Genomic DNA, 23,799 nt, shown 5'->3' on the forward strand with positions numbered 1-23,799 from the left:
ACTTTTTTTCTGTTCTTTCTTCATCCACGCATTTGTCTGTCCTTTCAGACATGATGGAGTACATGGGAGACATGCCAATGAGGAAGAACAGCAGCCAGCCAGAGTGTCTGAGGCAGATTCTTCTGGTGAGTGCATATTCAAACAGTTTCTGTAAGTTGGGTGGACTTTTGTTTTAATAGTAATGACTCTCTCACTTCTGTTCAGCTAGGGAAGGAAAAGGAACTGCTGAGGGATGAAATATTCTGCCAGGTTATCAAGCAAACTACCAACAACCCAAAAAAGTAAGCCTATCAAAAGTAAAGAGTCTATTTAAAAGCCGTAAACTGCGATTGAACAGATTTGGGTTCTTAAAGAGATTTTTAATTTTTCAAATTTAACTTTTGTTTACAAATTGCACATTGACTGAGCTTGCATGAAGTTATGTGCTGTACTGTACTGTGCTCATTCATACCTGTTCAGGCAGATTGTCCAGCACTGCCCTTTCTGCCACTTTCTGTTTTACTTAAGTAACATTGAATGGTAGGTGATTAAAGACTTACCATGATTTTCAGTAATCACGTCTTATGCTTTACCTACACTTATAACTGATGAGCTTTGATAATAGCTTAAATAACTGTGTTACATTATGATACATTTATTAATAAGTTTATTCAATGCATGCAATTTACTGATGTTACTTTAACTTCTAATGTTTCTTTTCAACTACCATAACACTAGCCAGTTATCATGTGCTGTATAACCCAGAAATCATCTTTTTAAGGTATTATTCTCAGGTATAAATAATATTATACATACTGAGTGTCACGGCGGTGGAACGGACTCAGGCGCAGACTGAGAAAGCACGGTTCAACAACTCTTTATTAATCACACTGGTGCGCTATATACACATGAAGGGGGGGTGGGGGGAAACACCAGGGTCCCGGGGATCAACAGGCTGGGGAGACACACTTCTTCGCACTCGCTCTGCTCCTCGTCCAAACAGTCTCCACACAAGCAGCTCACTCTCACTCACGGGGTCCAGGGGTCACAAAAGGGCTGATCCAGGTAAACGTATTTACACAGACGAGGGTAAGTCGAAGGCAAGCACGGGAACAGCAGAATCGCAAAGAAGCCAGGCGATACTAACAAGAGTTACTCAATATTCCAGTGACGAGTAGCTCAGAGCCCCTGCCTTAAGAAGAGCCAGAGATCAACTGCAAATCACCCGTGATCAGCTGCAGGTGCGTGGGCCAAGGGCGGGAGCCCAATCTGAGCTCCGCCCAGGCAGACAGGTAGGAGAGAGAGATAGAGAGAGAGAGAGCACAAGGCGAGGAGAGCAGAGAGAGAGTGAAACAACAAACACTTGTGGCCACACTGGGCTGGCCGGGGAGGCACAGGGACCATGACACTGAGCTTACATTATATTGCATCTTCTACTATTTCCTAAAACCGTGTTTTAAGATGGTAAATAATATATTTTTAAACTATTGATTGTGAATTATAGGATTGCAGTGCTAACTGTAGAATGGAATCAGATTTTGACAAAGATTAACCAGAAGTGTAGAACTTTAACAAGTTATCCAAAGCTTCAACTTCAACATTAGCACATTATTAGCAAAATAAAAGTCAACTTGAAGAACAACTGGATGCTTTCATTATGAGTCAGTTAGAAATCCAAAATATGAATTATTAGTCTTATTAGTCTCTTATTAGTCTTCCTCCAAGACAGCAACAAGATAGCACTTTGGGATTTGTTATTGGAGCCGACTAGAAAGACGGCTCTGATAAATACCACCGAAACACCAAGTTCATCAAAAAGGTTTAGACAAAAACATATGGAAAAATACAAAACAACGACACATCTTAAACAAGCTGTCTTGCTGTTAAGCAATATCACAGAAAACTATCCCCATTAAATAAAGATCAAAATGCACCTGCTGTTTCTTTTCCTGGAACAAATAACAAATATGGAAAGGCAAAAAAAGTATTAGTAAGATAAGAGATTCTTTGTGAAATGTTGGATCTGAGAAAAGCTTAAACACTATAATTGTTGAAAACCATGCAGTGTTTAATTTTTTTATATAAATGTAAGTTCTGTTTATCTGCAATTGAATATTTAAAAAGAATATTGTTTCAGTCGAGAGGTGGTGTTTGTTTATTTGCTTTTCATTCTCAACTTATTAATTTGATGACAGCTTTGTATTTTCTTACATTAATGTCATGCTTAGATGTATTTTTATGCTTTGTGGGACAATTTGTCATTTTTCTTTCATAAGTAATATAAATAATAAAAGTAATTCAAATGGTAAAGCAGGAATACAAACAAAGTAAGAGACTTCGGTAATATTGCTGTTTTGAGGATTATATTATGATAAAATTCCTTATTAATTAATGATTTCTGCAGGCATAAAAGGAAAAATAACTTGCAATCCACATTCATAGAGAGATAAAGGAGGTTTTGTCTTTATCTTTTAGATGAAAATAAAGAAAGGTAAAGGCTTTAGGCAGTCTCTTGTACTTGTACTTGGGGCATGTACAGTTTCACACTACAGTTACATTACACCTCAATCTAAAGTGGGAAAAAAGTGCAGTGTCTCAGGCTCATCCCAACACAGCACTGACCTCACAAAGGTGAATGCCATGGCAGTTCACCTTATAGATACAGTAAGCCGAGGGAAATAATAAGTGCACATGCCTCCATCTTTTACATCTTCTACTTTTACATGTTTTGCAAGATTGTAATATATAAGAGCTAAAAAGAGAATAGTGCCTTTTTATTATTTTTTATTTATTTATTATTTCTTTTAATTGGCTCTTTAGCATCATCTTTAGTGTTTAAAAATCCCTTACAGATTCAGGATCATTCATGCTTCTCACTTCCACTAACCGCTACATATCTGCAATAATTACAGTGCACTATTTACAAAAAAATTCAACGTTGATTTTTCTTTCTTTGATGTATTCTTTGCAATTATTATCTGATCTTGAATCTGCAGATCCAGCTGTTCCTTAGGTTGGCAACTACTCAGTGTGGTGGCTGGCTTTTTCCCTTGCTCTGCTACACTGCAGCCTTATATCACACGCTACCTCGATGACATCTCTCAGGATTATGTGCACCCATACCATGGTAGAGGAAGTTGTTTTGATGAGGAAAAAACTTATATGTCAATTTAATGTTTCAATAGCTTCTTCACTAATATGATGTCCTCCTCAGAACTGGCATCTTTGAGTCATGATAACCTCCAGCGCTCTCTTCGCTTTGGTGGTCGCCGCAATATCCTCTCATATCCCGAGATAGAAGCAATACTGGCAAGTTGACTTACTCACTCAAACAATACAAAGTTCTGATTGATCTGGCCTCATCATATAATAATGAATATTTCAGACTTTGCTCTCAGACTATAGACTTATTTGTGATTCTGACACTTTGTAAAAGTAGAATAAGATGCAGAGCTTTCAGCTATCAGGGCCAGCTCGGGCTTTTGGGAGACAGATGCCTTCTTTTCTTTTCTTTTAAGATTAAGCTTTCATTATATGAAAACTGTTATTTAGACTTTGATTAGGTGAATCATCCATTATTTAGGCTACTATTCATTTAGAGTGCTGGGGGAGTGCTTTTTTTGGACACTCCCTTTTTTCACTCCCCATGTGTTTATGCTCCAATATTGCATGTCATTAACTTTTGCTTAGTCTCTCTATGTGTTTATATGTTTTGTTCCATTTGTCGTTCTTGTTCTCTCTATGTTCTTTTTTTGTTTTTGTTTTTCTTCTCTTTCCGTTGACACCCAATCCAGCCACAGTAGATGACTGTGCCTCCTTGATACTGGCTCTGCCAGAGGTCTCTCCCTGTTCTTGGTTGTAGGGTCCTGACCCAGCTAAAAAAGAAAAGCCTTAAATGAACTGAATGTAATTAATTCAGCAGATCTCATTTTGAGTTTGTTTTCATTTTCTTCAGGCTGGCAAAACTTCTATCTATATTCCTATCCACCTGCCAGGAGGAGTGGAATTTCCCATACAAATAAAAAACTTCAGTGTAAGATTTATTTATACATATTTATTTATCCATCAGTAAAACCATCTTTATATTATTAATTATTAATATTCTATGCTGTAATTTTTATTGCTTCACATAGGTCACTGAAGATGTGGTAATGGAGTTGTGTAAAGAAATGGGCATCACCCAACTCAAAGAAATCAAAGAGTTCTCCATCCTTGTCATTAGACAACAAGGTAAACCAGAATAATGACATCTCTGTCTGACACAGAAAAAAAAGTTCAACTCAAATTAAAGTACTGTGTCTTTAAAGCTATTATGTGCAAATATATCAAAACATCTGCAATCCTATTTCTAAAAGGTAATTTGTAAATCTTTGAAAAACTATACATAGCATATCACCTTCATGTATAAATATTTGTGCATGTATGTATAATATTAATAATATTAAAATTTGAAGAATTTTATTAAAATTAAAAGAAGGGTAGAACAGGCTCACATTTACTACTGTTGCTTACTTTTTTTCATTATTAAAATAATGTTTCATAATGCTTGTTTGTTTTCACTATATTAGTACCCACATGGTGCTTTTACTGTAAAGTCATGGTTGCCTGAAATGAGAAATATTTTTCCTAAAAAAGGCATTGTCTTAACACCAAGGTATATAAAAAAAAAAACCAATACAGTGCAGAACAACTGAACCCAACCATTTCCCAACAAAACAGCACAAGCACGGGATTCCTCACTACAGGGTTCAAGCATTCAAGTTTTTCTTTTATGTTGTCCCTTCAGTGTAGATGTTTGTGGATACTTAAGAAAAAGATGAACAGATTTTTGCCCCCTTCCTTACTCCTCTGCTCCCCACTTCTTAGATGGGATGGTGCGTCCCCTTCATTTTGAGGAGTACCTGTTTGACTTTCTGGTGGAGGACAACTCAAGCTCCTTGTTGCTGAGAAGAGTGATGTGGAGAATGCCTCTTTCTTTTATCAATGACCTTTATGTGGATTTCCACTACCAACAGGTAACATAATGACTTGAATGTAGCTTGAATAATCTTATTCTAATCTAACCATTACTGCTTGTGTGTGTTTGTGTGTAGCTTCTTGCAGACTATCTGAGCGGACAACTGATGCTTCCTCCTGTCACAGGAGGGTCATCAACAATCCAGCAGATAGCAATGCTGTCAGCCCTGCAGCATCTGGCTCTGGGCCTGCAGGACCAGCCCTCACTGTGAGTTACACAGTCACAATAATCAGTTTAAGAGTGGACTGTTTATAAAAGACTACCTTTAATCACCTGTTGTTGCCTCAAAGAGCTCCATCTTGTGTGTGTTTCTGCTTTCTTTAAAAATCTGACTAATTAACATATTTTTGTTTGGTTAAATTCAAAATATAAAAATACAAATAAAAAGTTGTTTTTCCTTTACAGAGGTGTGATACTTGATGATACTTAATTTATTTATTATTATTTTTTAGAACAGCCATCTGATAACACATAATTGGGTAAAAAAAAAGTTTTATATTTTACATTTTTCAGTGATTTGAACTATTGCAAATATCTCAAGAAATATCATGCAGTCATCACTTAAAATGGTCAAGACAGAAGGTGGGGTGCTACGTTAGCAATTGAGGCTAGCAAGTTATATTCATAACTTTATCGTGGCAAATTACAGACACAGAAGTAATATAGTCCGGGGGCAATGACACATATTTAGAGCCTCAAGTAGACAGTAGAGGAACTGCACTGTTTTCGTTTCCAAGTTCAATGCTGGCCACTTGATTTTGCCAGGGTTGTGCTGGTATCCATCAAAGGGTTTTATCCAGTTTTGATGACTAAATGAGTAGGTGTGTCCTGATTTGTATTGTAAGCACTGAATACAGTGTTCCCGGACAATAAAGAGAAACACTTTTGAAAAACTTTCTGGCAAATTTTATTCTTTGAAACATGTCACTAACATCATGTATGTAATGTTAGTAAATGTACAGTATGTATATACTGATTTGTGCATTTCTCTTTAAGGTCAGAAATAAAGGGGTACCTGCCTTCACAGACTGGGCTCCGTAACAAAGTGGAGGAGATCCTCACTTTCTGTCAGGGTCGGAATGCTGCCATGCAGTCCCTTAGCCCTCAACATGCCAAAGTACAATTCATTGGTAGGTAGTATCTCTTCTCTAGCTCATCTTTTCTCTTCCTCCTCTGTTGATAATATTTGTCTAAATTCTGTATTTTTCAGAGGTTCTGAGTTCTCTGCCCCTGTTTGGATCCAACACTTTCCTGGCTGAGAAGGTAAGCCAGCGTGGTTGTCCTTCTCCGTGTGTGGTCTGCATCAACCAGGAAGGAGTGCTGTTCCTACACTCCAAAACACAGGTGCTGGTCTTTTAAAGAGTGTCTCTTGCCTTCTGTTCTTCTTTTCTGAACTTGATGATTTTTTCATAGAGTTTAGTGTTTTTTTTTTCATTAAATAAGTCTAAGATCCAGTCTGAAGCATAATTTGTCCTGTGTCAAGCCACAAATCTCTCTGCTAATGCTAACCAAAAGGTGTATGATACATCATATCAGCTGTTTTGTTGTTGTCTCTGTTTGATGCAGGAGCAAGTGTTTCGGATTCCTCTGACTGATGTTCAGTTCATGCGCACCATTCACCCCAATAAAAAAGGCAAGGTGCCAGCCGTGGACATTGACTATGGCAATCCAGCTGCTCCCAAAAAAATCACCATTCGTCTCAAACAGGTAATGACTTTTTGATCTGTTTTTATTTCACTGTGTGTGTTCTGTATTTTTCTGGAACAAAAAGGCATTTTCCTCGTTTGGCATCTTGGTGTGTTCCACAGTCGTATTAGAGGATAAAAATGTCCTGATACTTCTGCTGGTTTTTCATACTATTTGTTTTCCATAATTTGGCATTTCCAATTAATCTTTTATTCAATCAGTTGTTTTAACATTTGACCAAAGCATCCCTTAATACATTAAAAAAAACATCCATTCACTTTCTCCAGTGTTATAAATCCTCTCCTTTAAAGACTTTTTCAATAAATGATTACTCACATGTCAAAATGCTTGTCAATGATTTTGTGCAGTGGGTTAACTTCTAATTTGGTGTCAGGGACACACATCACCAAAGAAGTTGTCAAAAGATTTTTGCATTCAAGTCTAATTTAATTTTTAAATATCTGTTTCAGGCTAAACAGTTGTGCCACACCCTTGCTCTATTAATGGAAGAGCTGATTCGACCGGCAATCTCCAGTTCCATTTCAAAGTAGATTCAGTAGATACAGAGAGAAAAGACAGGTTTTGTTCTTTTTATTGTTATTGTTGTTTTATTGTTGCTATTGTTGAAACAAACTGAGTAGAAACATGCAGAAATGATCCTGATATGTGTGCTGTGTTATATGAATGGAAACCTGCAACACGTAACACTCATTAAGGAGCATACTAAGTTAGAGACAGTAAAGTATTAGAATAAACGTAAGCCTTAAATTTGATCATAATCTGAACTATAAACTGTTGTTGGAATGCAAAGTTGATTAATTATTGGAATGAATGCTGATGTCATTTAAGTAAATTAGCATCATTAAAGATTTACATTACCTGCTTAATAAATCGTATGTGCATTTTTTTTCCTATCTTCTTTCACTAGTAGACTTCCATAAATGAAGTATAATGATCACAGATGCAACCTGAAAGCTGTAATTCTGATCAAATTTACAACTCTGCAGTTAATCAAAGCAATAAATATTTTACTTTATGACAATTCACAAATGAGTACTCCATGACTGCACACCTACTGAGCTTTACTTAAGTATACATCAAGACAAGCTTTCTCAGTTATTCTTATTTCAATGTGATACGTATTTAGGAAGACATAATGTGGCTGGGCTCTCGCTTAGAGATGGGGTGAGGAGCTTGGTCATTCGGGAGGGACTCTGAGCAGAGGCGCTGCTCCTCCACATCAAAAGGAGCTAGATGAGGTGATCCAGGCATCTCCAAGTCAGACCAAGACCAACCCCAATTCCAGAAAAAAAGTAAAATATAAATAAAAACCGAATATTTTATTTGCAAATCTCATAAACTCATAATTCACAATAGAAAATAGAAAACATGTAAAATGTTTAACATTTTACTACTGCATAAAAAATATTCATTGAATTTAGATTTTTTTTAATTTTGATAATTTCAGTAAAATTCACAAATAATACATCTAACACTCTTAAGAGCTTGAAAAAAGAGGGCTGCTGGACTTCAAGTTTCTGAAGACATTTTACTTCTCATCCAAGAGCCTTCTTCAATCTATAACTATCAAGGAGCAAGCAGCCAAGAACATACAGGTACAGGTTTAATCTTCAAGAAATGGGTTTTATTATACTGCAAAACAAAGTTACTACAAAAATAATTCAAAATGACAGAAACCGTCGAATAGCTCATCTCTCTTGGGAACATCTTGCGGCTAACGAAAGCCACTCGGTGTCATTCACCCAGTGGTCCCTGTAGAAAAACAGCCCCCGGACCCTTATCCGAAGCATCAGTTTGAAGATTAAAACAAAATTTGGGCTATACAAGTCTGTACTCTTATTCAGTGACTGGAGCATTGCCTCTGTCTCGTCCGTCCACCAAATCTAGTTAGGACACCTAGAGCCTATTACATTGGTGAGGGGGAGACGCCCTGGCAGAGAGGGATAAATAGGGATACATCGGTGGTAGAACCCTGCCATGCCAAGAAAAGATGTAAGTTTTCTTGTCTGTGGCAAAGGGCAGGACTCAATAGCACCAATTTTGCTTACTTGCGGTTTTATCACCCCATTTCCTATGACAAATCCCAGATATTCAGTTTCATCTTCGACAAAGACACATTTTGATGGATTAACAGTTAGCACAGTTGCTTGGAGATGCCCTCATACCTTTGCTAGATGTTTGAGGGGTTCGTCTCAGGTATAGCTATATGTCATAATATCATCAAGATACGCTGCAGTGAAACACACAGTACCTCATCCATCAGCCTCTGAAATGTTGCAGGGGCTCTACGTAATCCAAAAGGCAGGACTGTGAATTGGAATAGCCTTCATGGTGTCCAGCAGGTGGTCAGCTCCCCTGAGCGTTGAGTGAGTGGTACCTATGTTAGGTATAATAATGAACAATAGCTTGTGAATTTAGACATGCAGACAGTGTCCCTTCACCTTTAAACCTCTACACTTTCTGTCTAAATACAGATGATAAGGTGGGTCATTGGGACTACTTGAGACAAAACAATATCTGGAGTCTCAGTCAGGGTTGCTTTTACGGTCACTAGGACAGCATGTTATTGGGTGAAAGATGAGAGAATAGGGAAAAGCATTTAGTACTCATGTAGCAGACTTCCCTTTTTAGGTGCTGTTACGCCGCTAGTCTAGGCGTGTAGAGACGCACATAAGATTCTGAGGAGAGAGAAGCAAGTACCCTCCCTGGTTCCCAAGCCAAACAACGAACCCGGTTATGAGTAAAAAAACAAAGGTGGCTCTCAGGTGACTGTTTCCTCGCGGCTACGTGCAGTGGGGCTAGGGGAGGGTCTGTGCTGACGGACGTGGGTTACTGACCTGGTAGCCTGGCTGCCCCTGGGTGGGTCCGGGATGGGCGTGAGGTTCTGGGGGCGCTCTGTCTCTGGGCTGGGGCCCGGGCCGGGCCTCGGGGGCTTGGGTCCTGGTTGGTGTGTTGCCAGGGTTGTGGGCGGGTGGGTGCATGGGGGCCCAGCCCTGGAGCAGGGTGCCGCCGGTGCATCGAGCCACCTGGGGGGCTCTTCAACTGGTGGGGGAGATTGTCACATCTTGCAGGAGCTTTCCTCTCCTCGGGAGCTCTCTCTGCAGGAGGGGGAGATACAGGAGAGGTGGAGGAAGATCTCAGCCTGGGTGTTTACTGTCTTATGTAGTCTGGAAGATGAGTGGATGGTGGGGTGGGTGCAGTTTTCTCTGTGGTGGGGTTGGGTGGACTGTCCCGGGCTCTGTGGGGCCGGGAGGCGCTGCTGCACTGGTCCCCGGTCTGGATGGGCCTGGGCCCCCTTTCCCTGGCGGGTCGCGGAGTATGGGAGTGCCTACTGGGGTCAGCGGGGGAGCTGGCCCCAGGGAGGGGTCACTTGCCCCTCCCTTCCTTCCCTCCCCATCTCCAGCTGCCTCCCTCTTCCCGCTCCACCACAACCACCCACACATGCAGGACCTTGGAGTAGGGGTATGTCACCAGGGTGCAGAGGAGGCTACCCCCCCCCCCCCCTCTGTCCCCTTCTGGCTGCCTCTGCCTCAATTTTATCCCACAACTTAGACATTCACATTACTCACACTCTCATTACACATACATATAGGATCTTGGGGGTGGGCACGATACACGGAATCCAAAGTACCATCAGGGTGTACACCTCACCCCTGGCGTCGTTGCCCACCTCTCAAGGTTAAATACACGCAGACATTGAGGGTTAGCAGGAGGGGCTATGCGCTTACCTGCTGCTCTCTGGCAGGTAGCTCCATGCCCCCCTGGGTTTTAAATGCACCTTAGAACACACATGCATCAACACTACAATGAGCGGGTGGAGGGAGGTTTGGAGTCTTCTCTCACCCCCATTCTCTGCGACCTGCTGGAGCGGGGTGGCTAGGAGGAGGAGTTGGCCGTCCGACTGCGGTCTGGAGTGTGGGGCCTCCCTGCTGCTGCGGAGTCGGGGCGGTCTGCCTCCCCCCACCGCAGGGAAAAGGGTAACACCACCTGGGTCTGGGTGCAGTTCCCCCTCCAGGGGCAAGGGTACCTAGACCCGGTTTGTAGAGTACGCTTGGGGAGTGTGATCGTGTGTACAGCGTCTCTTTATGTCTGTCTCCACGTTGGTTGAGTGTGGAGTAAGTGCATATGAGAGCATGAGGGTGGGAATGGATGTTTGTGTCTGTGTGTGCCTGTATGTCTGTGTCTATATGTCAGGTTGGGTATCAGACGCCACCTCTCTGGGGACATCTTAGGCCCTCCAAGGTTTGGAGGCCTATCTCCCCCTACCACCACTTCCCCTGCCAGTGGCGGACTCCCTCAGACATCGGTGCGTTGGTGTTTCTTTGTGTCCGGGAATGGGCGTCCGGGTACACACCGGCTCACTCCTTGGCGGCCGCTTATCGGGGCCTGGAGCCTGGGGCTCGTTCGGGCCACTTCGGAGGTGGGGTGCCCCCGGCCTCTCGGCCTGGGGCTCGGTCACTCAGGCATGGCTGGCTGCCGGCGGAGCTCACGGGCGCGTCACTGCAACTCCCCCTGGCTTCTGCTCCGCGGCTGCTGAGTGAGCCCTCATCTGGGACTCTCCTCAGCTCTTTCTGGGACAGTGGCGCGGCTGCCCCTCTGTTGGTCTTCCTTGGTCTCTTGTGTTCTGGGGGCCTCTGGATGTCTGGAGTCTTGATCTCCTCCATACCTGCTTCATGCCCTGGAGGACGGGGCTGTGGCCCCCCCACACCTCTAGCAGATCATTACATGAAGGAACCTTTTAAAAAACAAAAAACAAGCGCGTCCATGCTCACAGGTGTACACACGGGTGATCACACCCACAAACTACACCCTTTTTGGCTTCTACCTCAAAGCACACTGTGTTCTGTTGATCTTATGTGCTGCACAATAATGTTTAATATTTAGTATTTACTGTCATATTCCCATATATCATTGTGATGTTGTTTATTCTATTACTCTTGTTCTCTTCTGCTTGTTTTCTTTTTTCTTTCTCAGCAGGTGATCCAGGTGATTGATATATGCATTTTTTTTATTTCTTTTTTTTTTCTTTTCTGCTCATTCTGTTGGTTTTTGTCTTTTGCCCTTCTCCCCCGTCCCTCTTCTCAGCTGTTTCTCTTTCCCTCTTTCTTTCTCCCCTTCTTTCCCCCAGTCAAGTCTGTCCCATGTTCAGTAAATGAAAATAAAATAAACAATAAAAGGTGAATCAAATGGACCATTACGGCAAGGCTGGGATGGTCAATTTGGTAAAGTAAATCCGTTGGGCATCTTTCTTTGCCTTTAGACAACAATTCTGATGGCAAAAGAGCCAAACGGGACAGGCAAAAAACCCCCCAAAAAAACAAAAAACAAAGGTGATTTTATTAAGTGACAAGAAGCACAACTCCAAGGTGAGCCCAGGCCAAAATAATAAACAAAACCAACTAAGTCCCACCAGAGAAAACTAACTAAACCCTAAGAAAGAAACAAAACAAACAAATGACAGTAACTATCCCTCGCTTCCTGGACCAGAAACAGAAGAAAACAGTTCAAAACAAAAAGGCGACACACCCCTTCGGCTTCAGCCTATGCACACATAAGCACTGGACTCATACAGGGAGTGCAGAATTATTAGGCAAGTTGTATTTTTGAGGAATAATTTTATTATTGAACAACAACCATGTTCTCAATGAACCCAAAAAACTCATTAATATCAAAGCTGAATGTTTTTGGAAGTAGTTTTTAGTTTGTTTTTAGTTTTAGCTATTTTAGGGGGATATCTGTGTGTGCAGGTGACTATTACTGTGCATAATTATTAGGCAACTTAACAAAAAACAAATATATACCCATTTCAATTATTTATTCTTACCAGTGAAACCAATATAACATCTCCACATTCACAAATATACATTTCTGACATTCAAAAACAAAAAAAAAAAAAAAACCAGCGACCAATATAGCCACCTTTCTTTGCAAGGACACTCAAAAGCCTGCCATCCATGGATTCTGTCAGTGTTTTGATCTGTTCACCATCAACATTGCGTGCAGCAGCAACCACAGCCTCCCAGACACTGTTCAGAGAGGTGTACTGTTTTCCCTCCTTGTAAATCTCACATTTGATGATGGACCACAGGTTCTCAATGGGGTTCAGATCAGGTGAACAAGGAGGCCATGTCATTAGTTTTTCTTCTTTTATACCCTTTCTTGCAGCCACGCTGTGGAGTACTTGGACACGTGTGATGGAGCATTGTCCTGCATGAACATCATGTTTTTCTTGAAGGATGCAGACTTCTTCCTGTACCACTGCTTGAAGAAGGTGTCTTCCAGAAACTGGCAGTAGGACTGGGAGTTGAGCTTGACTCCATCCTCAACCCGAAAAGGCCCCACAAGCTCATCTTTGATGATACCAGCCCAAACCAGTACTCCACCTCCACCTTGCTGGCATCTGAGTGGGACTGGAGCTCTCTGCCCTTTACCAATCCAGCCACGGGCCCATCCATCTGGCCCATCAAGACTCACTCTCATTTCATCAGTCCATAAAACCTTAGAAAAACCAGTCTTGAGATATTTCTTGGCCCAGTCTTGACGTTTCAGCTTGTGTGTCTTGTTCAGTGGTGGTCGTCTTTCAGCCTTTCTTACCTTGGCCATGTCTCTGAGTATTGCACACCTTGTGCTTTTGGGCACTCCAGTGATGTTGCAGCTCTGAAATATGGCCAAACTGGTGGCAAGTGGCATCTTGGCAGCTGCACTCTTGACTTTTCTCAGTTCATGGGCAGTTATTTGGCGCCTTGGTTTTTCCACACGCTTCTTGCGACCCTGTTGACTATTTTGAATGAAACGCTTGATTGTTCGATGATCACGCTTCAGAAGCTTTGCAATTTTGAGACTGCTGCATCCCTCTGCAAGATATCTCACTATTTTTGACTTTTCTGAGCCTGTCAAGTCCTTCTTTTGACCCATTTTGCCAAAGGAAAGGACGTTGCCTAATAATTATGCACACCTGATATAGGGTGTTGATGTCATTAGAGCACACCCCTTCTCAATACAGAGATGCACATCACCTAACATGCTTAATTGTGTGGATGCCTTAATAGGCATCCACACTATTGAGTTCCTGTTTCTCTTTATTGTGTGGATGCTTTAAGCATCCACACTATTGTTTTCCTGTTTCTCTTTATTCTTTATTATTGTGTGGATGCTTTAAGCATCCACACTATTGAGTTCCTGTTTCTCTTTATTCTTTATTGTGTGGATGCTTTAAGCATCCACACTATTGAGTTCCTGTTTCTCTTTATTCTTTATACTTTATTCTAGTTGCTTCCGTACACTTTTCGCCGTTTAACTACTTCCACAATTTTTGTGCTATTTTCACCGTTCAAACTTTAAACTATTCAGCTATTTTTGCTAATTCCTGCTACGATTTTTGCTATTTTTAACTATTATACTTTTTAAAATATTAAGCTTTTTTCCTTTAATTTGTCCCATTGAAATGAATGGGAAACTTCTGCAATTCTGCTAAATTTTGCCTGTTTTTGAAACTTAACTACTTCCTCATATTTTCACCTAGAACAACCATTCAAATTTTAAAATGTTCACAAATTATTTGGCTATTCAGGTATGATTCAGCTTTTTCAAATCTTTTACTGTTTTACTTTTATGCCTCTTAAAGTTTTGAGTTGCAAAATTGTGATTTTTCACAAAATACATGTGTTGTTATGGTTGCTATGCTCTTGGCTTCCAGTGTGCCACTGAAGGTTTTGCAATTTTCACTTCATGTCCGAACAACTTCCTGCTACTTGCTCAATTTTCACTCAACTTCCACAAATTATACATCAAAACGTAGGTATTTTTGCTGGCTTTCAGAAAATGTCACCATCATTGTTGTGGGATTTATAGAATTTTTGCAAATCTCCTCAGACTAACACAAGGTCAGAAAACTCTCCATATAAAGTGAATGGAGAGCTTGTTCAAAATCACCGCTGGATTTCTGTAATGAGAGGCATATTCGAATCGTCATATCTCCTTAACGAAGCAAAGTTAAGACATGAGGCTTGTCCCCGAATATCTTCAGACACCCCTGACGCTCACAATTCAAGAATTTCTTTCTCACCTATTACCGTTCTGAAATGAGTTGGACTTGTTTGAGGGTAGGAAATTCGTCCTTCGCTCAGATTTCTTCAGATTTCAAACTGTGGAAATGAACCACTTTTTTCTCTCGTCATAACTTTTTGTTGGATTTCCACAGAGACCTGAAAATTTCCATGATTGTTCACCAAAGCCTGCTGTCTCTTACGGTGAAAGAATGATATCGATACTCCAAATAGATTTCGAGTTAGAAAGCGTTGTTTGAAGGCAAGTCAAGGCAGTTTTTGCTTCGCTCTACTCCGTTATGGTGCATTACAAGTCAAATATCTTTAATAATTCATATTTTAATGATAAATTGTAAACACTGGAAGATCCCCCCATCTCTTCTGAACAAAACGGTGTAAGAATGACCGCTCTAGCCCCTACGGTTTGGAAATTATGGTCATTTGTTTGAGGGGAGTCCTCACTATGAGAAATAGGCTGCAATAATCCTGTGCCTCTCTGTGCTGCGTGTGTAAAAAGAGGCACATGTTTTGGCGGGAAAAAGTACACAGGCTCTCTGATTGGTGGATTCAAATTCAGCAGCTCCCAGGCTGACCTAGAAACTTACTTCTCTCTCCCTGTGCATTTTTTTGCTGATTTTTTCATTTAACAAGTATATTTGAGGGACCCTCAGCATGTTCAGCATTTTTTCAGCTGTCCATTTTGCTTTTCCAATTTTTCTGTTTAACTTATTACTATTGTGCTAAATAATACTATTTCTGCTATTTTATAAGATTTGTGCCTAATATAGTATTTCTGCTAAATTACAATATTTCTGCTTTTTATACTATTTGTGCTAAAACATAGTATTTCTACTAAATGTAGTATTTATGCTTAATCATACTATTTCTGCTTTTTATGGGATTTGTGCCTAATATAGTATTTCTGCTTTTTATAGGATTTTTGCTCAAACATAGTATTTCTACTAAATGTAGTGTTTATGCTTAATCATCCTATTTCTGCTTTTTATAGGATTTGTGCTTAATATAGTATTTCTGCTAAATTATAGTATTTCTGCTTTTTATAGTATTTGTGCTAAAACATAGTATTTCTACTAAATGTAGTATTTATGCTTAATCATAGTATTTCTATATATTTCTGCCAGGTCCCCAGGCAGCCAATCCTCTGTGAGGACTGAGAAATTCAAATTTTCAAATCAGGGCCTGCACGGCTTCCCAGCCAATCATATATGTGTCCTGAGGCATTCAAATTTGCATATTGGGGCCTTCATGGCTTCTAAGCCAGCCAATCATATCTGAGGGCTGAGGAATTCAAATCCACAAATCAGGAACTGCACAGCTTCCCAGCCAGCCAATCATGTATGTGGGCTCCAGGTATTCAAATTTGCATATTGGGGAATTCGTGGTTTCTAAGTCAACAAGTCATCCATGTCATATATCTCTAAAAATTCATATTTTAATGATAAATTGTCAACACTTGAAGATTCCCCCATCTCTTCTGAACAAAACGGTGTAAGAATGACCGCTCTAGCCCCTATGGTTAGGAAATTATGGTCATTTGTTTGAGGGGAATCCTCACTATGTGAAATAAACTGAAAGAAGCAGGTCTATGTCTCTGTGCTGCGTGTGTAAAAAGAGGCACCTGTTTTGGCGGGAAAACGTAAACAGCCTCTCTGATTGGTGGATTCAAATTCAGCAGCTCCCAGGCTGACCTAGAAACTTAGTCCTCTCTCCCTGTGTGTGTGTGTGTGTGTGTGTGTGTGTGTGTGTGTGTGTTTAGTGGGAGAGAGAGGATCCTGCCCTTATTTGACAGCATGTCATTGTAGGATTTAAATTGAACATAGTTAGACTGGTTGACTGGATTAGAGCCTGTGTTTGTGTGTCCCTCTGTGCATTTGTGTTTCAATAAGTTATTACTATTCTGCTAAATCATAGTATTTCTGGTACTTTTCGGTACTTGTGCTAAATACAGTATTTCTGCTAAATCATACTATTTCTGCTTTTCATAGGATTTATGCCTAATATAGTATTTCTGCTAAATTATAGTATTTCTGCTTTTTATAGGATTTGTGCCTAACATAGTATTTCTGCTAAATTATAGTATTTCTGCTTTTTATACTATTTGTTATAAATTATAGTATTTCTGCTTTTTATAGGATTTGTGCTTAATATAGTATTTCTGCTAAATTATAGTTTTTCTTCTTTTTATAATATTTGTGCTAAAACATAGTATTTCTACTAAATGTAGTATTTATGCTTAATAATAGTATTTCTATATATTTCTGCCAGGTCCCCAGGCAGCCAATCCTCTGTGAGGACTGAGACATTCAAATTTTCAAATCAGGGCCTGCACAGTTTCCCAGCCAATCAAATAAGTGTCCTGAGGCATTCAAATTTGCATATTGGGGCCTTCGTGGCTTCTAAGCCAGCCAATCATATCTGAGGGCTGAGGAATTCAAATCCACAAATCAGGGCCTGCACGGCTTCCCAGCCAGCCAATCACATATGTGGTCTCAGGCATTCAAATTTGCATATTGGGGAATTCGTGGCTTCTAAGTCAACAAGTCATCCATGTCATATATCTCTAAAAATTCATATTTTAATATTAAATTGTCAACACTTGAAGATTCCCCCATCTCTTCTGAACAAAACGGTGTAAGAATTAGTGATGGGTCGTTCGCGAACGAAATGGCTCTTAGAGCCGGCTCTTTGACGTGAACGACGCGAGCCGGCTCCTTATCGCGAGCCGTCACGTGGTTGTTTTTTTTTTTCTTTCTCTCAGCCTCTCTCTCGCACTTTTTTTCCGCTTCACTCTGCACGCGAGCCTTGTGCTTTACGCTGGGCAGAGGGGGGAGGGGCGGTAGTTACACTCAGTAGCACAGGAACAGAGCCAGAGAGAGAGAAAGAGAGGCAGGGACAACAACATTAGAAAGGTATAGTAATCATCCACAACTATTTTCGGTTGCAGATGATAAAGGATTGAGAAAGTTTATTCATGCAGGTCCATATGACAGAGAATGTGCATGTTCTTTTAGTTTTCATATTATAATTTATATTTAATTGTGTTGTGGTTTGCAGTGTTTTGTGTTCTTTTCACTTTAAATTTGTGAAAGGAAAAAGCTGAAAATTTAAATAGTTAAAACTTGAAATGTGAATAGTTGATTTTTATATTATATGATTTATTTATTACATTTTATGTGGAGTGAATAAATAAAAGTATATTTACGGTGGCCCCTAGAGACAAAGCACATACAAACTTCAAATCACGTACGAACTCTGAAGCATGTACAAACTCCAAAACATGTAAAAACACGTACAAACTCCAAAACACGTAAAAACACGTACAAACTCCGAAGCACGTAAAAACTCAGAAGCATATAAAAACTCAGAAGCACATAAAAACTCAAAACACGTACAAAAGACAACAGAAGTGCTCCAGAATGCTGGGCGCAGTGTTGAGCCTTTGTTATCTTGTGGCTACACAAGCCAGCAAGTACCAACGACCGGATTTGGTGTGTCGTAGTAACAGGTAAATGAACTTTTTTTTAAAATTATTTGAATATATATATGAGTGCCTGTGTATAAATACACAAACAATACACACATGCTTTCAATTGTGTAATTTAAGTGATCTAGTAGCTCTGCTTTGGAAGTTCAGTTCATGCTAGAAATGTGTTTTGGAGTTTGTACGTGTTTTGTCTCTAGGGGCCACCGCATATATTTATATATAAACATATATAAATAAAACCACTTGTTTTTATGTTAGTAATTCCTTTTGTGCATAATTTTATATTATTGTTAATAATAAATTAATTAAAGCAACAAAACAACCTGAAGAGCCGGTTCGGAGCCGAAAGAGCCGGCTCTTTTTAGTGAGCCGAACCGAAAGAGCCGGATCTCTAAATAGAGCCGGAAATCCCATCACTAGTAAGAATGACCGTTCTAGCCCCTACGGTTTGGAAATTATGGTCATTTGTTTGAGGGGAGTCGTCACTATGAGAAATAGACTGCAAAAATCCTGTGTCTCTCTGTGCTGCTGCGTGTGTAAACAGATGCACCTGTTTTGGTGGGGAAAAGTGCACAGCCTCTCTGATTGGTGGATTCAAATTCAGCAGCTCCCAGGCTGACCTAGAAACTTAGTCCTCTCTCCCTGTGTGTGTGTGTGTGTGTGTGTGTGTGTGTGTGTGTGTGTGTGTGTGTGTGTGTGTGTGTTTGTGTGTGACAGAGAGAGAGAGAGAGAGAAAGCCTTTTAATGGGATGATCCCATTGTAAGATTCAAATTCAATATATTTAGACTGGTTGACTGAATTGGATCTTGTGTGTGTGTCTCTCTGTGCATGTGTGTTTCCTCATGTGTACATATTTGTAATTGTGTGGCAGTCATAAATTTTTTTGCAGATTTTTGTCATTTAACAAGTATATTTGAGGGACCCTCAGCATGTTCAGCATTTTTTCAGCTGTCCATTTTGCTTTTCCAATTTTTCTGTTTAACTTATTACTATTGTGCTAAATCATACTATTTCTGCTATTTTATAAGATTTGTGCTTAATATACTATTTCTGCTTTTATAGGATTTGTGCTTAATATAAAATTTCTGCTTTTTATAAGATTTGTGCTTAATATAGTATTTCTGCTAAATGTAGTATTTATGCTTAATCATACTATTTCTGCTTTTCATAGGATTTGTGCTTAATATAGTATTTCTGCTAAATTTAGTAGTTCTGATTAATTATAGTCTTTCTACTAAATCATAGTACAGTATTTCTGCTTTTTATGGGATTTGTGCTAAAACAAAGTATTTCTACTAAATGTAGTATTTATGCTTAATCATACCATTTCTGCTTTTTATAGGATTTGTGCTTAATATAGTATTTCTGCTAAATTATAGTATTTCTGCCAAATTATAATATTTGTGCTAAAACATAGTCTTAATTTAAAATTACAATATTCATAGTTCATCACAGTGTCTCTGGTAAATCACAATATTTCTGCTCTGTTGTACTATTTTTCTAAATCATAGTGTTTCTGTAATGTTTAAGTATTTTTGGCTAAATATATTATTTCTGTTATCTTATACTATTTCTCCTAAATTCTTGTATTTTTGAGAAGTTATCATGTTTCTGGTAAGTTACAATATTTCTGCTAAATTCTGCTATGCTATTGTATTTCTGCCAAGTATTATGTTTCCTCTAAGATATTGCAGTTCTGCTAAGTTATTCCATTTTAGCAAACTTCTTTTGCTTCTGCAAAGTTTTTACAATTTCTGCAACTTTTCAGCTTTTTCAGCTACTTTTTGCATACAGCTTCAGCTTTAAGCATCCACACTGCATTTTCGCAGGAAATGCAAATTTTTCTAGTTATTATTCTAGTTGCTTCCGTACACTTTTCGCCGTTAAACTACTTCCACAATTTTCAGCCGATTTTCACCGTTCAAATTTTAAACTATTCTGCTATTTTTGCTAATTCCTGCTATGACTTTTGCTATTTTTTGCTATTATACTTTTTAAAATATTAAGCTTTTTTCCTTTAATTTGTCCCATTGAAATGAATGGGAAACTTCTGCAATTCTGCTAAATTTTGCTTGTTTTTGAAACTTAACTACTTCCTCATATTTTCACCTAGAACAACCATTCAAATTTTAAAATGTTCACAAATTATTGGGCTATTCAGGTATGATTCAGCTTTTTCAAATGTTTTACTGTTTTACTTTTATGCCTCTTAAAGTTTTGAGTTGCAAAATTGTGATTTTTCACAAAATACATGTGTTGTTATGGTTGCTATGCTCTTGGCTTCCAGTGTGCCACTGAAGGTTTTGCAATTTTCACTTCATGTCCGAACAACTTCCTGCTACTTGCTCAATTTTCACTCAACTTCCACAAATTATACATCAAAACGTAGGTATTTTTGCTGGCTTTCAGGAAATGTCACTATCATTGTTGTGGGATTTATAGAATTTTCGCAAATCTCCTCAGACCAACACAATGTCAGAAAACTCTCCATATAAAGTGAATGGAGAGCTTGTTCAAAATCACCGCTGGATTTCTGTAATGAGAGGCATATTCGAATCGTCATATCTCCTTAACGAAGCAAAGTTAAGACATGAGGCTTGTCCCCGAATATCTTCAGACACCCCTGACGCTCACAATTCAAGAATTTCTTTCTCACCTATTACCGTTCTGAAATGAGTTGGACTTGTTTGAGGGTAGGAAATTCGTCCTTCGCTCAGATTTCTTCAGATTTCAAACTGTGGAAATGAACCACTTTTTTCTCTCGTCATAACTTTTTGTTGGATTTCCACAGAGACCTGAAAATTTCCATGATTGTTCACCAAAGCCTGCTGTCTCTTACGGTGAAAGAATGATATCGATACTCCAAATAGATTTCGAGTTACAAAGCGTTGTTTGAGGGCAAGTCAAGGCAGTTTTTGCTTCGCTCTACTCAGTTATGGTGCATTAGAAGTCAAATATCTTTAATAATTCATATTGTAATGATAAATTGTAAACACTGGAAGATTCCCCCATCTCTTCTGAACAAAACGGTGTAAGAATGACCGCTCTAGCCCCTACGGTTTGGAAATTATGGTCATTTGTTTGAGGGGAGTCCTCACTATGAGAAATAGGCTGCAATAATCCTGTGCCTCTCTGTGCTGCGTGTGTAAAAAGAGGCACATGTTTTGGCGGGAAAAAGTACACAGGCTCTCTGATTGGTGGATTCAAATTCAGCAGCTCCCAGGCTGACCTAGAAACTTACTTCTCTCTCCCTGTGCATTTTTTTGCTGATTTTTTCATTTAACAAGTATATTTGAGGGACCCTCAGCATGTTCAGCATTTTTTCAGCTGTCCATTTTGCTTTTCCAATTTTTCTGTTTAACTTATTACTATTGTGCTAAATCATACTGTTTCTGCTATTTTATAAGATTTGTGCTTAATATAGTATTTCTGCTTTTAATAGTATTTGTGCTTAATATAGTATTTCTGCTTTTTATAGAATTTGTGCTTAATATAGTATTTCTGCTTTTTATAGAATTTGTGCTTAATATAGTATTTCTGCTTTTTATAGGATTTGTGCTTAATATAGTATTTCTGCTTTTTATAGTATTTGTGCTAAAACATAGTATTTCTACTAAATGTAGTATTTATGCTTAATCATAGTATTTCTATATATTTCTGCCAGGTCCCCAGGCAGCCAATCCTCTGTGAGGACTTAGACATTCAAATTTTCAAATCAGGGCCTGCACGGTTTCCCAGCCAATCATATATGTGTCCTGAGGCATTCAAATTTGCATATTGGGGCCTTCATGGCTTCTAAGCCAGCCAATCATATCTGAGGGCTGAGGAATTCAAATCCACAAATCAGGGCCTGCACGGCTTCCCAGGCAGCCAATCATATATGTGGCCTCAGGCATTCAAATTTGCATATTGGGGGAATTCGTGGCTTCTAAGTCAACAAGTCATCCATGTCGTATATCTCTAAAAATTCACATTTTAATGATAAATAGTTAACACTGGAAGATTCCCCCATCTCTTCTGAACAAAACGGTGTAAGAATGACCGCTCTAGCCCCTACGGTTAGGAAATTATGGTCATTTGTTTGAGGGGAGTCCTCACTATGAGAAATAGGCTGCAATAATCCTGTGCCTCTCTGTGCTGCTGCGTGTGTAAAAAGATGCACCTGTTTTGGCGGGAAAAAGTACACAGGCTCTCTGATTGGTGGATTCAAATTCAGCAGCTCCCAGGCTGACCTAGAAACTTACTTCTCTCTCCCTGTGCATTTTTATGCTGATTTTTTCATTTAACAAGTATATTTGAGGGACCCTCAGCATGTTCAGCATTTTTTCAGCTGTCCATTTTGCTTTTCCAATTTTTCTGTTTAACTTATTACTATTGTGCTAAATCATACTGTTTCTGCTATTTCATAAGATTTGTGCTTAATATAGTATTTCTGCTTTTAATAGTATTTGTGCTTAATATAGTATTTCTGCTTTTTATAGAATTTGTGCTTAATATAGTATTTCTGCTTTTTATATGATTTGTGCTTAATATGGTATTTCTGCTAAATTATAGTATTTCTGCTTTTTATAGGATTTGTGCTAAAACATAGTATTTCTACTAAATGTAGTATTTATGCTTAATCATACTATTTCTGCTTTTTATAGGATTTGTGCTTAATATAGTATTTCTGCTAAATTATAGTATTTCTGCTTTTTATAGGATTTGTGCTAAAACATAGTATTTCTACTAAATGTAGTATTTATGCTTAATCATAGTATGTCTATATATTTCTGCCTGGTCCCCAGGCAGCCAATCCTCTGTGAGGACTTAGACATTCAAATTTTCAAATCAGGTCCTGCACGGTTTCCCAGCCAATCATATATGTGTCCTGAGGCATTCAAATTTGCATATTGGGGACTTCATGGCTTCTAAGCCAGCCAATCATATCTGAGGGCTGAGGAATTCAAATCCACAAATCAGGGCCTGCACAGCTTCCCAGCCAGCCAATCATGTATGTGGGCTCCAGGTATTCAAATTTGCATATTGGGGAATTCGTGGCTTCTAAGTCAACAAGTCATCCATGTCATATATCTCTAAAAATTCATATTTTAATGATAAATTGTCAACACTTGAAGATTCCCCCATCTCTTCTGAACAAAACGGTGTAAGAATGACCGTTCTAGCTCCTACGGTTAGGAAATTATGGTCATTTGTTTGAGGGGAGTCGTCATTATGAGAAATAGACTGCAATGATCCTGTGCCTCTCTGTGCTGCGTGTGTAAAAAGGATGCACCTGTTTTGGAGGGAAAGAGTGCACAGGCTCTCTGATTGGTGGATTCAAATTCAGCAGCTCCCAGGCTGACCTAGAAACTCACTTTTCTCTCCCTGTGTGTGTGTGTGTGTGTGTGTGTGTGTGTGTGTGTGTGTGTGTGTGTGTGTGTGTGTGTGACAGAGAGAGAGAGAGAGAGAGAGAGAGAGAAAGGCTTTTAATGGGATGATCTCATTCTAAGATTCAAATTCAATATATTTAGACTGGTTGACTGAATTGGATCTTGTGTGTGTG

The 23,799-nt window shown here is 39.3% G+C and overlaps 1 protein-coding gene across 1 annotated transcript in view; it reads left to right on the plus strand.

Moving 5' to 3' along the window:
- Positions 1-7,556, plus strand: part of LOC146663024 (unconventional myosin-XVB-like) — a 67,495-nt gene extending 59,939 nt beyond the window's left edge. Inside the window, exons 37-48 of the mRNA XM_085415606.1 lie at positions 49-125; positions 205-281; positions 2,976-3,106; positions 3,194-3,288; positions 3,935-4,012; positions 4,113-4,209; positions 4,846-4,994; positions 5,073-5,203; positions 5,993-6,126; positions 6,207-6,340; positions 6,563-6,703; positions 7,153-7,556. Coding sequence (XP_085271732.1) covers positions 49-125; positions 205-281; positions 2,976-3,106; positions 3,194-3,288; positions 3,935-4,012; positions 4,113-4,209; positions 4,846-4,994; positions 5,073-5,203; positions 5,993-6,126; positions 6,207-6,340; positions 6,563-6,703; positions 7,153-7,233 — 1,325 coding nt within the window. The 3' untranslated portion in view covers positions 7,234-7,556. The remainder of the gene's footprint in view (positions 1-48; positions 126-204; positions 282-2,975; positions 3,107-3,193; positions 3,289-3,934; positions 4,013-4,112; positions 4,210-4,845; positions 4,995-5,072; positions 5,204-5,992; positions 6,127-6,206; positions 6,341-6,562; positions 6,704-7,152) is intronic.
- Positions 7,557-23,799: the final 16,243 nt, after the last annotated feature.

Source organism: Rhamphochromis longiceps, linkage group LG8 (genome assembly GCF_057381845.1).
Source record: "Rhamphochromis longiceps isolate RC_006_pf linkage group LG8, R_longiceps_female_GT1.1, whole genome shotgun sequence".
NCBI classification, from domain to species: Eukaryota; Metazoa; Chordata; class Actinopteri; order Cichliformes; family Cichlidae; genus Rhamphochromis; species Rhamphochromis longiceps.